Source organism: Ammospiza nelsoni, chromosome 22 (assembly GCF_027579445.1).
Source record: "Ammospiza nelsoni isolate bAmmNel1 chromosome 22, bAmmNel1.pri, whole genome shotgun sequence".
NCBI classification, from domain to species: Eukaryota; Metazoa; Chordata; class Aves; order Passeriformes; family Passerellidae; genus Ammospiza; species Ammospiza nelsoni.
In genome coordinates this window covers 6,986,556-7,000,805 of record NC_080654.1, presented here as the reverse complement: position 1 = coordinate 7,000,805, position 14,250 = coordinate 6,986,556, and the positions used below count along the sequence as shown (strand labels likewise).

Genomic DNA, 14,250 nt, shown 5'->3' with positions numbered 1-14,250 from the left:
GGACATGCTGGGAGATGTCCCAGTTTGCTCCCCTTGGGCATTTGCAGACAGCACAGTAGCATTTGTTGCATTAACAGCCTGTACTTTTAACCTGCACGCCACAAAAGCACCCAGAATGCTGAAAAATCATAAAAATGTCTTGTTAGCGGAAGGCAGAAGGGAAAGAAAACAAAAGGGAAGTCCGACCTCAGCAGAACCACAGGGGGGACAAAATGCAAGCAACAGGGGAAGCATTAACAGGGATTTAAGGACCTGAGGGACAAGCTGCAGGACAAGCATTTTAGGCCATTTTTGAGGACAGAATTGAAACAGTTTTCAGGGAAAGCAAGTTTCCAATGAGTGGAGTTAATCAGTGCAGATAAAACCCTGGTTGGGCAAATACAAACACACTTGATACTGGATGGCCCCAGCCCATAATTCCGCTCCCTATTTTTATAGAGACAGGACCTGGGAGAGAGGAAAAGGCACAGGAATTACATTCATGGCAGGAAGAGGGCTTAGAGATCCACCACACAGCAACAGCATTTACTCCTCAAAAGGCTCCACAGGGCTCGGGGCATGGGACTCACTGCCAGACCCAGGCACACAGAAAGCAAAAGCAGCAGAAACACACTGCAAGAGCTCAGTAATGTAAGAAATAGCAGCAGACACTTTGGTTGGGTCAGATCAGTGTTACAAAGGCCTTTTTTTGCAGCTTTCTCCCCGAGAGCTCATTTCCCCCAATTGCCCAGGCCCTGTGCTCTTTGCTGCACTGGAACAATGTGCAGAACCCTGAGTGCAGGTTACCCTGTGATGATTAGGGGTATCAGCCACTGTCATCCACCTGGAAACTGCAGGAGCAGACAGTGATTTACCACACAGCAGAGTACGAAACACATCCCTAGGGTAAGGTCTGTTCCTCTTTGGGAAATTCCCCTTGGAGTAGAACACCGTGTTCCACAGTTAGCACTGGAAAGAGCTGAATTTGCGTTTAACACACCCCGGAACCAATGCTCCACAGCCCAAATTGGATTGAGAGAACCCACGCAGCCACAGCCACATTAAATCTTTAATTTATTGTGCAACAAGCATAAATAACTTTCTCCCCAAGTTCCTCTAAACACAATTATAGCCATGAAATTGAATGCTGTTTCATAAACATGGCTGTTGTTATTTAAAGATCAATGTCTCTGTCCCCCACACCAAAGGATATTATTTCATTGAAGGAAACACAGACAGGTAAAAGAGCAGAGCATCACACTGAGCTCTTTAAGCAGGGGCTGCTGCCCAGCCTCACTCTGTTTGGAGCATTATCCCTAACTGGAGAGTCTGACTCAGCCTTGGACCCTGGGGCAGCCACCACCACAGAGCTACAACAGTTAAGAACAAGGATAAGCGGGATTTGAGGATGATGTGCTTCCACTATTCTGCATACAACTGCGAGGTTTTTACTGCTGCTGACGCTCACGTTACCAGGCAGCACCTCATCAGGAAGATTTCAGGCTGTCATTTCACAGCTCAGAAGAAAATGAGTTTCAAACCACCATGGTTACCCCAAGAACAGAGACTGCAGTTCCCTTTGTCAGCTTGGATTTCTGTGTGTTAAATTGTTTCTCTGTAAAATGCAGCCAGACAGTGCCTCCTCCCAGTCACCCCTCTGAAAGGAATCTGCTTCACTCAACACACAACTTACAAGTCAATTAATTCCCAAACGGGAGGAAAGCCAACCACAAACCTCTGGACACCTGCAAGGTCCACACTCCCGTCCCCCCAGAGAGTAAGGAAGCAAGAAGGGCATCTCCTCTAGCAGGGACACAAAAGCAGCGTGGTTAACACTTGCTAGAGAGAAACTCAAGCTCCTAAACACAGGCCTGCAGCTTGTTCTCTAAAGCACTACAGGACTGCAGACAGACAGAAAGGACAGGTTCCTAAGTGCCTTTAGAAAGTGCCATTTATGTGGGATGCTCGTGTTCCAGGTGGTTCCTTCACCCAGAGTTGCTTCTCCATGCCAGCAAAAGGAATATTGCTGCCCAGAGGTCTTCGAACTCGAGGTTTGCCAAGAAGCACATCTTCATTTTGGTTTCTACCTGGCTCTTGTCTGACAGCCTGTTGGTGAGCAGGGTGGCTGCAGACTGGCAGAGCAGCCAGGCGATCATCTGGTCAGGTTTCAGGGTCCTGGATGCCACAACACTGTCACCCCAGAGGCTCAGGTGCAGCACGTTCGCAGCCACCCTCGCAGACAACCTCTGCAAGAGGAAGGGGAGGGAAGGGGAGGGAGATTAGCTGATCCTGCTACACTCGGCCACATCACCAGCACGGAGCATTGGCACCTCCAAAACTCCCTGAAGCCCCCCCAAAGGCAACACCCTGTGAATCAGAAAGCTCTTTCAGACTACTACTGTACATATATAATGTTGTGTGGAACCCTCCAGTGTGAGGTCTGGTCCTGACACAAACATCTGAAATAATTCAGCACCACTCAGTGAAGACTTTTTTGGTTTTGATACTTATATGTCATCCTTTGATCCTGCAGTGAGATCTGGCCTAACCCCTGTACCCACAGCCCTCCAGGGTAAAAAGATCTGCCAGGGGTACTCCCAAAGAGGATATCTTGAAGGCAACAGCTTCTTACCTTGTTGGGATCTCTCTGAAGCAGCATCTTTATCACCTGCCTCACCTCGAAGGGCACGTGGTTGGGCAGGCTTGGCAGCTGGTCCTCCTGGTAACTTCTGCTTTCCAGACTGGAGTCCCCGTGGCCATAGAAAGGATTGGCCAGGCCCAGGATCTCGTAGGCAATCGCTCCAACAGCCCAAGCATCAGCTTTGCTGTAGTTGATCACCGTGCCTGGACCAGGTGATGCTGTGATCACCTGCCACAGAGAGGGGGCTACTCAAATAAACAGCTCGAATGCAGCCTCTATGCTGAAATTCAATTTTTAATGCTCAAACCTGCATTTTCCCTGTAATAAACTTAGACACTGAACCCAAAGGTGAGTTGCATCTGAACCTGTGCTGTAAATATTCCCTATTGGCATGCTCTAAGCCTCTGGCACTGCTCAGCCCACTGGGATGCTGGGAGGAGTCTGAACATTGCACTGAGGCTTTAGCTGTTGTCCCTGACCACCACTCCCAGAATTCCAAGGGCTATCTCCTGCTGGAATTATGGAGACAGGAGACCTGCAGATGAACAACCAACACCACAGCAAGGTGCTCCAGGTCCAGCAGACAGTTAAGGGTGTCTTGGCTTTTATTATTTCTTATCATCAAAGAAATAAAAAGGAACTGTAAATAATTTCACAACAGTCTTGAACTTTAGCCAAAAGCTACTGTTGCAACGGCTGCATAAAATTCTTAATAGGTACATGGAAAGGAGCCTGAATAAATATTACAAAGTAAATTTGGGGGAGGGAAGGAAAAGCTGATTCTGCCTCTTAACACCAACTGATTACATTTCACCTGTTAGAGCTCACAGTGTCTATTTGACATAGTTCAGCAGAGATGTTTACCAAGCCTAACTCAAGGTAGGACACAAACCTTCTATGCCACCAAAACTTTTAGCCCCAACAACAGGACAAGCAGAAAACCAGCACCACAAAGCACTGCTACAGAGGGATTTACCTCAGGTGCCATAAGGCAGCCGTTGCCACCCCGATCCACGTAGGAGCTGGTGAAGGGCAGCCTCAGGCCGATGTTTTCATCCGCCAAACAGCAGCCAAAGTCAGTGATGACCAGCCAGGGACAGCCAGCTGTGAACAACACAGAGCTGCCAGAGTTAGGGCTCAGTTTGGGAGGACCTGGCAGCACCAAACAACACATCACATCAACACCCAGCTTGGTGTCCTCTGCAAACTAACTGAGGGGGAATTCGATGCCCTCATTAGATTGTGAGCAAAGACATTCAGCAGAGTGACCTGGTCTAGTGGGAGGTGTCCCTGTGCATGGCAGGGGGCTGGAATGAGAAGAGCTTTAAGGTCCCTTCCAGCCCAGGCCATTCCATCATTTTAGGATTCTAAATCCTGAGCCCTGGGGAACAGAGAATCCTCTGTCAGCTCTTGGGCTGGTCTCCAGGAAGGCAGGGTGGATTCCAGTGGTCTCTCTGTGTCTCTCTCTCCCTGACAGTCTTCAACCAAATTCTTCCACTCCTAATCACACAGATCTGCCTGCCTCCTATTGCTCCTGCCAATTTGAATCTCAATCACACCCAAAAAGAGCTCAGGTAATTAAAACTGCTGTTAGAGGCTGACAGGAGAACACATAGAAGAAAATGCTGGATCCCTTCCCTCCCAACCCATGTTTCATCATCCCAGGGTGCAAGCACCATTAACCTGGCCATAAGGTGGGATTTTAAGAGGCTCTCTGTACTCTCTGGCTTGGGAAAGATGACAGAACCAAGAGCCTGAAGCAAAGGCTCCTGCAGCATCCCAAATGTGGCGTTCCCGGATGCTCCAGTCAATGCTGGCTGTGCTCATGCAATCCATCATCTCAGCAATACACTGTGTCCATGCTAATGATCCAAAACCTCAAGCACAGACAGGATCAATGACTTGCTGCACTCACAGCAAATACTAAGCTAAAAACTAAACCTGAGATTATTCAAAAGGTTTGATGCTTCTTCCCCCAAACACGCAGCTGGGTGAGACCTCCCCGAATACAAATGTGATCAAATCACTTCTGTGAATTAACTGGCATTTATCCTCAGGGATCTACGTACCAGAATCAAATTCAACCAGGATGTTGTCAGACTTGAGGTCTCTGTGTGCTATTCCATGTCGAACAAGGTGGTCCACGCCTTCCAGGAGCTGCAGAATCATCACTGTGGAGAGGCGAACATCCGGAGTGTTCTCCTGCAGATACTGGCGCAGTGTGAAGGGGTAGCTAGGCAGAACAGGGAAAAAATGGGAATTAGCATCCTGGAGGCTTATCACTGGCAGCTCAACCTCACTGTTGGCTCATCTCATTACTGATTCTACTCCATCTCTAGCAGTGTGCTCAGACTAGGGGTGAAGTTCAAGCTTAGAAGGGCAGACAAACAGGGACAAACTCCACATTTCTCACTTTAATTTGGGGTAATTATTACAAAGAACGGTTTGTCTTCATTGTGGAAGCACAGTCAGAACCTCAAGAACTTGGAACAGGTCCGGGGAGGCGTTTCCAAGAGCATACTCTGCTCTTTGGCAGCAGCCCAGACCCAAGCTTTGCAGGGACAGAGCGCCCAAGTCACATTAACCAGCTTCTTTCTCTCCACTTACTTCTTCATCACCAAGAAGAGCGTGCGGCTGTGACCGATCCCTCTGGGGTTCAGGCTCAATGGAAGCATGTCAGGATAATCAGCAAAGGCTCCAGGCAGCAAAGGGACAGAGGACGTGAATGCTCGGATCACCTGGATTATATTCGGATGAGGCTGCAGCTTCTTCCTCCCAAGGACAGGATTTCTGTGCAGAGGAAAGACACCACAGATTGCACCAATGCCTCAGTCGGTTCTGATGGATCCCAGGCACATTGCTGCTATTGCTGGAGCTACTTTTCATTATTGTGGCCTGTCCTCCACACCAAAGGGTTCCCCAGCAGAGAGCAAACATGTTTTCTCAGCACTGGAAGCCTCATCAGAGAGACATTAAAGCTGCACAGGGTGGATTACAGGACTGCACATTAAGCAAACAGTCAGACACTCACATCCTGGAATCTATTCACTGAGCAAGAGCATGGGCAGCAGTTTCATGGCCCATTTCCCAACCAGCACCTCAGCCCAGCACTTCCCAGGTGAATGCAGAGCACCCACAGCCTGTACGGACCCACTGCACCCACAGGCATCTCCCAGCACCTTCTCCAGAGCTCAGAATCAACCCCAGTGCCTCCCAGAGCAAACTGAGCCAACCAAGGTGTCACAGAGGCTCTTCAGTAACTGGATTTCCCTATTCACAATGGCCAAATAGGAAATAAGGTGCTTTACCTGCACTACAAACAGAGCTTTGATAAAAACCCTCAAACACAACATGCAGCCTTCATTTCACTCAAGCCCCATGAGCCCTTCTATGCTGCTAACAAAGGCAGAGCCAGGCACAGGCTGCTTCTCCATTCAAAAACAGCTACAGCAGCTCTAGAGAGTAACACCCAAACGCAATTACTTTGTTAGACATAATAAAGGTCAACTTCACGCTGGGAGTATCAATTTAGAACCTCTATTTTATGGCAGAGGCAGGAAGCTCTCCCTACCCTGAAAAGCAGGTTACCTATTTGTCTGCAACACAGATCTCTCATCCCCTGAATGTCAAATATCCCTTTGGCTGCTCTGCTGCATTCCCAGCCAGCCACGGGCACAGCATTTATTATTCATTTGTATTGGCAGCTGGGATGGATTTGAAATTTAAATCAGACAATCTGGGCTGTGGACTCCATTGTTTCAAATGGAAAAAAAAAGATACATTTCTGAACAAAATGATAGCTAACTTGAGGTAATTTAGAAGTTTCCATGAGATTTTCCACCTTCATGCTGTTTGCTCACTTCCCACTCAGGTCAAAGAGTACACACTAATCATTTCCATTTCCCTTCTCACCAGTTTTCCTGCACTAAAACAGTTTCAACCTACCTGTCCAGCAGCCATCTTATCCCACACCAGTTCTCAAACCTCACAGTCAAATTGTATTACAGTGAAATCATTTGATGTTTAATACACTCAAACTGTTACCGATTGCAGCGGTGCAATAAAAAAGCATCACAATACGAATTTAAATGGTGTTCACCCAGTGGCTCCTCCAGCCCTTACCTCAGCAAATGCCAACACATTTCAACACAGGGAAGCTAAGGCACAGCCACTAGACCCTGGTGGGACCACAAATGCTCCCAAATTCTTGGTGCACCCTTTCAACCTCCTCTGGACCACATACTTTAGCAATACAATTCCCTGCATGCCAACAAAACTTAACAATCCCCAGGTTTACCTGGTTTCAGCAGCTATTCTAGAAAGCCCTGTCCACCTCCTTAACAGTACAAATTGCTGCAAAATTAATCAAGGGATAAGACCAGCACCTTGGCACCTCCATACCTGCGGCCAGAGACAGCTCCGTATTCCCCGGACAAGGCCAGGCCTGTGGCTGGGACGAGCTCTCGGCCCATGGCGTCCAGGATGGCTTCACTCGAGGAACCAGCCTGCAACAACAACCACACCCATGTGGGCTCCAGCTCTGAAATCACCCCGTCCCAAAGCAAGCTGAGAGCAGATCATCCTGATGCTGGCACCACGTCTGGAGCTGGGTTGACTGAGATCAGATTCCAGGACTTCCCTCCCTTGAAAACCAAGGAAGGCAATTAACCACTTAAAGATCTCACTAAGGGAGGCCACAAGGCCTTTATTTGCAGAAAGAAATCTATTTGTCACTTCAAATGCACCCTTGACTGTCAGCAATCCAAACTACACCTTAGCACTCACTTTCAACTTCCAAACCCAAGTGGAAGAGCCCACAGCTAAATGCCAGGCTACATCTGGAGACTAAGGGATTCCAGATGTTCGCATTTTGGAAGATTCTCTTGAAATATTCACTTGTCACATCAATGGGGAAAGCCACGTAGATTTTTTTAAACATGGAAGAGCCACATTGAGGAACTCGATCTCCAGTCACCCAGGCTGGGAAACACTGGAGATCTTGGACAGTCACTGCACAGCAAGGGGACACAGCAGACAGGTTACTGTGCACCCTGAAACTACTGACTCTTCAGGAAGAAAACCCATCTCTGTCCTGACACTGACAGGACACCAACTCCTAAATCACTGGCAGTAGTGACTTTCCCCTTCTTAGACTTTTCCAATGGAGCCAGCCTCAGAAAACCTTTTCTTCCCAAAACATCACCCCCATACCCAAGAGCTCCAGCAGCAGCTCTCAGTGCTGATTCCAGAGGATGACGAATGCCAATTACCTCGCTCTGGGGCTCTGACCTAACACTCGACATCTCCAGTCTCACCTACCAACAGCTTTGTTGTGACACACTCATCCTGCACTCCATAATTAGTGCTTTCAACACTTCAGTATTAAACATTCCAGCCAGAATTCCCCAGCTACAGACACAGGGGATTCAGCGCCGACTCCTTACCGAAATGTTCCACATCATTTTGATAGCTAAGGGAAAAGCCCCTTGCGGTTGGTGCTTCACCACAGGCTCCTCTTCAGCGCCCTGGGAAGCTGAGGCAGGCTGCTGCTGCAGGGCTGGGAGAGGGCTGCTCTGAGCAGGATCCTGAGGAGCAGGGCAGAAGGGAATGGCTGCCTCGTACACAGCGGCACTGCAGCCCTTCCCGATGGGCTGCCCGATGAGATACTCCTCCAGCTTGAAGCCCTGCCAGCGCAAGGAGCTCAGGGGATCTTTCTGCGGCTTGTTCTTCCCAACAAACACGGTCTGAAAGGAACACGAACAGGAAAATCTGCTCAGTTAGCCCAGACTTCCCAGTGAAGGAGAACTTGGTGTGTCAGTGGTATTACACGTCCTGGTGGGATGGTCCAACCTGAAAGTTTCAATCAGACTCTAAGCATTGGGCTCAAATCACTGTAACCACACAAAAGATCATCTGCAGGCCATATATTTTGTATGATAAAATTTACCCCTAAACCAGTCTTTTCTAAAGGCGCCCTTTTTAAGGGAAGAAGAGGAACCAGGAGGGGGAGTCATTTGCCAATCTAGAATATATTTTCCCAGGGAAGCTGTGGCTGCTCCATCCCTGTAATTGTCCAAGTCCAGGTTGGACAGGGCTTGGAGCAAGCTGGGAGAGTGGAAGGTGTCCTTGCCCTGGCAGAGGTGGAAAGAGATGGGCCTTAAAGTCCCTTCCAGGCCAAACCATTCCATGATTCCATGGTTGTGTAAAGAGAAGTTTAACTGAACACTTCTGAAATCAGATGCATTATTACACTTTTCTCCCTCTCCATAAACAAACCCGTCAAACAGCATTTAAAAAAAAAATTAATTAAAAGCAGCAAGAGGAAAAACAGTGGCCTTTTTGTGGCAGTCAGCTGTGAGGGCTGGTTAGTGTGAGGAAGAGTGAAGATGGGAGGGAGCTGGGGCAGAAAATCAAGAGATGTGGAAAAACAGCACACAGGAGGCTGTTCTGGAGTTTCATCGCAGTTCATGATCCTACAGGTCTGGTGCTGCCCCACCTGTCACCATACCAATACAAACAAGTGGCCTTCTCCGTGAGCTGCAGCCCCAAAGCAGTGGTGACACCCTAGGGATGTGTCACTGGACACAGACCAGGGACAGCAAATGGAACAACCCAGCAAGGACAGAGGAGAGAAAGCATCCTCTTCAAAAGAAACTTCAGGAATGTGTCTGCTGGTCGGTGGAGCAGGTGACAGCTGGCTCTGAGCACCAGAGGTCTATTTTTACCCAGGAAATAAGTTCAGTACCATCCATGCCCCGTGCCCTGCCAGCACAGCCTGTCCCAGCGCCACAGGGTCCCCATGGGCATCAACATCAGTGTCCTGGGACATGAAACCCCCCCAACCAGGGCCCTGACCCCCTCCCTCTGTGGAGGGACAGGGAGTGAGGGTCCCTTGCTTTTGAAAGTACCTGCTTTAGGGTGATGAGGGGCTGCTGAGTGAGAGGCTCCCCCATGACCCTATTTTTGGGGAGAAAGAGGTGCCTGTGGGGCTGCTCCCAGCACCCCTCCTTTGGGGAGGTGCCTGAGGGCTGCTCACTGCAGCACTCCCAACCTTCCTTGGGGGGAGATGGGGAGGTGTCAGTGTGCCCTTCACAGGGGCTCTCGGGGGGCTCCCCACAGCAGTGACCCCCCTTCCCTTCATGAGGGGCTCCATCAAACACGGCTCTGCCCTTCAGCAAGGGAGTCTGGAGAGCTCCCCAGAGCAGTGACCACCCCCGTCCCCTTCAGAGGGGACATCTGAGGGGGTTCCTCACAAGAATCCCCCTTCCCTTTACGGATGATGTCTGACAGCTTCTCCAGAGCAATGAGCACTACCCTTAGTGGGGGTGTCTGAGGGACTCCCCAAAGCAAGGACCCCCCTACCCTTCATGGGAGGGCGTGTCTATGCGGCTCCCCCCAGCACTGACACTCTGTGCCGCTCATGGGGCGGTTCAAAGGGCTCCACACATCGAGGATCACTCTCTCATGAAGGATGTCGGGAGGCCTGCGACTCCCCGTGCCCTTCTGGGGAGGTGACTGAACGCCTCCCCCCCGGCAAGGCCCTCCCTCCCCCTCACGGAGTGCGCAGCGGGACCCCCGGGCCGCTTCCCACCTGGATGTGGCGACACGCCGCCTCAGCCCGGCGCTGCTCCTCCAGGCGCGGCTCCACCAGGCCCAGCGCCATGGCCAGCGCCAGGCAGACGCCGCCGCGGCCCCGCCGCGCAACGGCCGCCAGCCCGCCCGCCGGGCCGCGCAGGAAGAGGCGGCGGGCGGCCGGCAGCCAGGCCAGCCAGGGCCGCCATGGGGCGGGCGGCGCGGCGGGCGCGGGCCCGGGGCGGGGGTCGGGGCGGGGGGCGCGGGGCGCGCAGGGCGGGCGGCACCGCGGGAGGAGCCGCAGGGCCCGGGCCAGCAGCAGCCGCACCGCCATGACCAGCGCGTCACCGCGGGGGGCGGGGCGAGAGCGGGCCAATGGCCACAGGCCTCGCCCGGAAACCACGCCCACCGGGGCGCGAAACCACGCCCCCGGCACGGGACGGGGACGGTGCGGGAACGGGCGGGGAACGGAATGGGACAGGGAATGGGCATGGAATGGGGCAGGGAGTGGGGCAGGGAATGGGCATGGAATGGGGCAGGGAGTGGGGCAGGGAATGGGCAGGGAATGGGACAGGTAGTGGGCAGGGAATGGGACAGGGAACAGGGCATGTAATGGGACAGGGAATGGGCACGGAATGGGGCATGGAGTGGGACAGGGAATGGGGCGTGGAGCGAAGTGTGGAAACGGGCATGGAATGGGGCATGGAGACAGGCAGGGAGCAGGGCATGGGAGTGGGACATGGAATGGGGCATAGAGCAAGACACGGAGCGTGGAGTGTGGTACTGAACAGGGCATGGAAGGGGACATGTAGCAAGGCATAAAGCAGGATATGGAAGGGGAGATGAAATGGGGCATCAAGCAGGGCATGGAATGGGTCGTGGAACAGGGCACAGAGCAGGGTGCAACCAAGGTAAAGCCTTGTGCAATGCAGGTCATGGATGCCGCTGCTGGGAGTGCTTTGGCATGGACGACAGCACTGCCCTGGAAACAGCCAGGGCACAGCCCAGTGCGTGGAATCGTCAAATCACAGAATCACAGACTGATTTGGGGTGGAGGGGACCTCAAAGCTCATCCAGTCCCACCCTTGCCATGGCAGGGACACCTTCCACTGTCCCAGCTTGCTCCAAGCCCCGTCCAACCTGGCCTTGGACTCTTGCAGGGATCCAGGGGCAGCCGCAGCTGCTCTGGGCACCCTGTGCCAGAATCCCTCCCTGCTGCCCGTGCTGTGGGATCAGCCCCACAGCCGAGGCACATCCAGCCTCTCATCCACCAGCCTCTCCGAGTCCTTCCCAGCAGGAGTGTTCTCCTTGCCCCAGCCAGTACAGACACTGAGGGGTTCCCCTGAGCCAGGGGCAGCGCCCTGCACTTGGCTCTGCTGAACCTCATGAGGCTCCCAGGGCACATCCAGCACCCCCAGCCCTGCCAGGACAGCCCCAGGACCCCACTCCCTGTGTTTCATCACTTGCTACAACTGCAGGAGATAAACCAGAACTGCTTTTATTTCACTTGGCCATGGCAGAAATGCTCAACCCAGCTCTGGTTGGGAAATGTAATGAATTCATTTATCATTGTATTACAAATCAATATTCAATCAAGAAATGGCATTGTCCTGGAGGCACAAAACCCCCCAGAAGACCCCAAAAACTTGTCCTCTTCTTCACCCCAAACAGAATAAAAGCAAGGAAAACAAGCTGGAAAGAAAGGAGCAAAGGACATGGTCAGTGCAATAACCATCCTGCAATCCACGTAATCTGGACTGGGTCACTAATTACTGCTGGGGTTGATGGACCTTTTCCCTCTTGCTTTCACTTCTTTTTACAGCTGAAGGATCCAGCACTTTCCCAAGCAATGATTTTGCATTATTCAGGAGTGGTTTCTGTACCAAAGCCTGTTTGAGTTCTGCACCAAAGCCATGTCCTCCCTTGCCTACAGGGATGTCTGGACGCATTTTTTACTAATAACAGGGAATTTCTATGATGTGATTTTGCCATTTCCTCGGGGCAAGGTGGAGCTGGAGCTTGCAAATCAACACTGAATTAGAAGATGAGACAGAGGAACAGACAACTTAACAGTATAAACAAAATTCCCACTGTGTTGTCCCCAAAAAGTTGCTTACAGGCTGAGAAAATCAGGGAAAACCATTGTCCCCTGTGCCTAAGGGCAAAGGCTGGTGGTGGCCACACTGCTCAGACCTTCTTCAGGTCCTCAGGACCAAAGGAGGTAGGCAGCAGCTCCTCCAGCTTCTTGACAATGTAGGTGCCATCTCCTTTGGTCAGGTAGACATCCCAGTCTGTGCCAAACTAGAGGAGGAGAAAGAAGAGCCAGATGAGGGAGAAGAAGGGAAGAACCTGCATTTCTTCCCCAAATTACTCATATACCCCATTTTCTCAGGTCCACAGGGAGCATCCCCCTCTATTACATGTATTTTGGTTGGCTTATTAGCATTACCTCCCCCAGAGGATATTTTGGGCTCAGATCCTGTGTTTTTACCCCAACACTGTGAGCTCCAGTGCCTCTGAACCTGCTGAATCTGACCCTCGAGCAGAGCCCCACAACCCATTAAATATTAACAACCCCAAAACAAAGTGTGGGTGCTGGGATTCCCGTGCAGAAAGGAGACAAGAGCTGGACAGGATCTGTGAGAAGCTCAGCTTTTGCAGGAAAACCCCCATTTCCAGGCTTGCCAGAGCAAGGACTCAAGGGCAAATCCCTACACCTGGAAGGTGAGATAAGGAATTCCCACTGAACACCCACACAGGGCTGGAATAACCCTTTGCCAGGAGATAATGAAATTTGAGGAGCCTGGGGCTGAGGATGGGGGGCTTGCACCCTCCTTGGAACCTCCAGGTGTTTTAGGGGCAGATGCCTGGGCTCAGGGGATGGTATCTGGGGTCAGGGAATGAGCCATGGGGCCCCACACGAGCTGTCACCTCTCTCATCACTTGTCTGCAGGCGCCACAGGGTGTGATGAAGTCGTCCCCCATGTCACTGCCAAAGGAGAAGGGCACAGAGTCCTGAGGTCAGAGGAGGGGAGAACACCTGCAGAAGACCTTCATGCCTTGATAAATACAGAGCTGCAACAGATTTGCCCCCAATTTCTCCAAAAACACCATGCAAAAACTTCATTTCCCTCCCCAAACGATGGAGCTGCTGCAAAAGTAGCTGTCCCAGGGGTTGTCTGCTGGTTCCCCACCCCATCCCTCAGCACTGCAGCTCTCAGAGCACCCTCACCTGGCGATGGCCATGGCCTTGAAGCTGGTGTGCCCCTCAGAGATGGCTTTTTGGATGGCACCGCGCTCGGCACACATCCCCAGGCTGTAGCAGGCGTTCTCCACGTTGCACCCTGCAGGCACAACCCCAGCATCAGCCTCTCCAAACCCCACCAGCTCCTTTCTCCCCAGGGAATTGACAAAGAAAAGCCATTTTCCCTGCTTCCCTTATTTATTTTCCCATCAGCTGTGATCTTTGGCTCAGTCCGGGATGGCGGCTGCCAGCAGGCAGCGGGGGAGGACACACAACACCAGCACCCCGGCACGGCCCCGCTACACCCTCACAAGTGACCCAAGGCTGGCTGGGGGCTCCCCAAAATCCCGGGGGGGGGTGTCAGATCCCATCTTACCCGAGAAGATCTGCCCTCCGGCGGTGAGCAGCGCAGCTCCCACCGGGAAGCGGCTATAGGGGCAATAGGCGCAGTTTTTGGCCTCGCGGCTGCGGCGCAGCAGGAGCTGGAGATGGTCACCCTGGGGCTGGCCCGGGGGGACAGCAGGGAGCGGGTGCTGCCCGCTTCTCTGCATGGCTGCAGCTGCCTGCCCTGCCCGCTGACGCTGCGGTTAAATATTTCCTCGCCTGGAAAATAGGCTGGCCGGGAGGCCGGGATAACGCCCCGGCACGCAGCTGTCCCCACTGCTCCTCAGGGACAGCTGCTTTTGCAGCAGCTCCGTCGTTTGGGGAGGGAAATGAAGTTTTTGCATGGTGTTTTTGGAGGAATTGGGGGGCAAATCTGTTGCAGCTCTGTATTTATCGAGGCATGAAGGTCTTCCGCAGGTGTTCTCCCCTC

General features: G+C 52.1%; 2 protein-coding genes across 2 annotated transcripts; both read right to left on the bottom strand.

Annotated features, from left to right (window-relative positions):
* Nucleotides 1-1,036: 1,036 nt before the first annotated feature.
* PINK1 (PTEN induced kinase 1) lies at nucleotides 1,037-10,526 on the bottom strand. The gene is made up of 8 exons (XM_059487441.1): nucleotides 10,212-10,526; nucleotides 8,065-8,364; nucleotides 7,022-7,125; nucleotides 5,228-5,410; nucleotides 4,690-4,853; nucleotides 3,597-3,724; nucleotides 2,612-2,848; nucleotides 1,037-2,225 (listed from the first exon to the last, which is right to left on the bottom strand). The coding sequence occupies exons 1-8, from the start codon at nucleotides 10,524-10,526 to the stop codon at nucleotides 1,965-1,967; spliced, it is 1,692 nt and encodes a 563-aa protein (XP_059343424.1). The 3' UTR covers nucleotides 1,037-1,964.
* A 1,148-nt stretch (nucleotides 10,527-11,674) lies between these two features.
* CDA (cytidine deaminase) lies at nucleotides 11,675-14,004 on the bottom strand. The gene is made up of 4 exons (XM_059487316.1): nucleotides 13,813-14,004; nucleotides 13,425-13,536; nucleotides 13,124-13,181; nucleotides 11,675-12,493 (listed from the first exon to the last, which is right to left on the bottom strand). The coding sequence occupies exons 1-4, from the start codon at nucleotides 13,985-13,987 to the stop codon at nucleotides 12,380-12,382; spliced, it is 459 nt and encodes a 152-aa protein (XP_059343299.1). The 5' UTR covers nucleotides 13,988-14,004; the 3' UTR covers nucleotides 11,675-12,379.
* Between the last annotated feature and the right edge of the window lie 246 nt (nucleotides 14,005-14,250).

Coding starts and splice junctions, on each gene's coding strand:
- PINK1 (XM_059487441.1), bottom strand. CDS start 10,526: ATGGCGGTGCGGCTGCTGCTGGCCCGGGCCCTGCGGCTCCTCCCGCGG. Junction 4,854..5,227: donor CTCTTCTTGGTGATGAAGAA/GTAAGTGGAGAG, acceptor TGTTCTGCCTAG/CTACCCCTTCACACTGCGCC. Junction 2,226..2,611: donor TTCAGAGAGATCCCAACAAG/GTAAGAAGCTGT, acceptor TTCCTCTTGCAG/AGGTTGTCTGCGAGGGTGGC.
- CDA (XM_059487316.1), bottom strand. CDS start 13,987: ATGCAGAGAAGCGGGCAGCACCCGCTCCCTGCTGTCCCCCCGGGCCAG. Junction 13,182..13,424: donor AAGGCCATGGCCATCGCCAG/GTGAGGGTGCTC, acceptor CTCCTTTGGCAG/TGACATGGGGGACGACTTCA. Junction 12,494..13,123: donor GCAGACAAGTGATGAGAGAG/GTGACAGCTCGT, acceptor CTCCTCCTCTAG/TTTGGCACAGACTGGGATGT.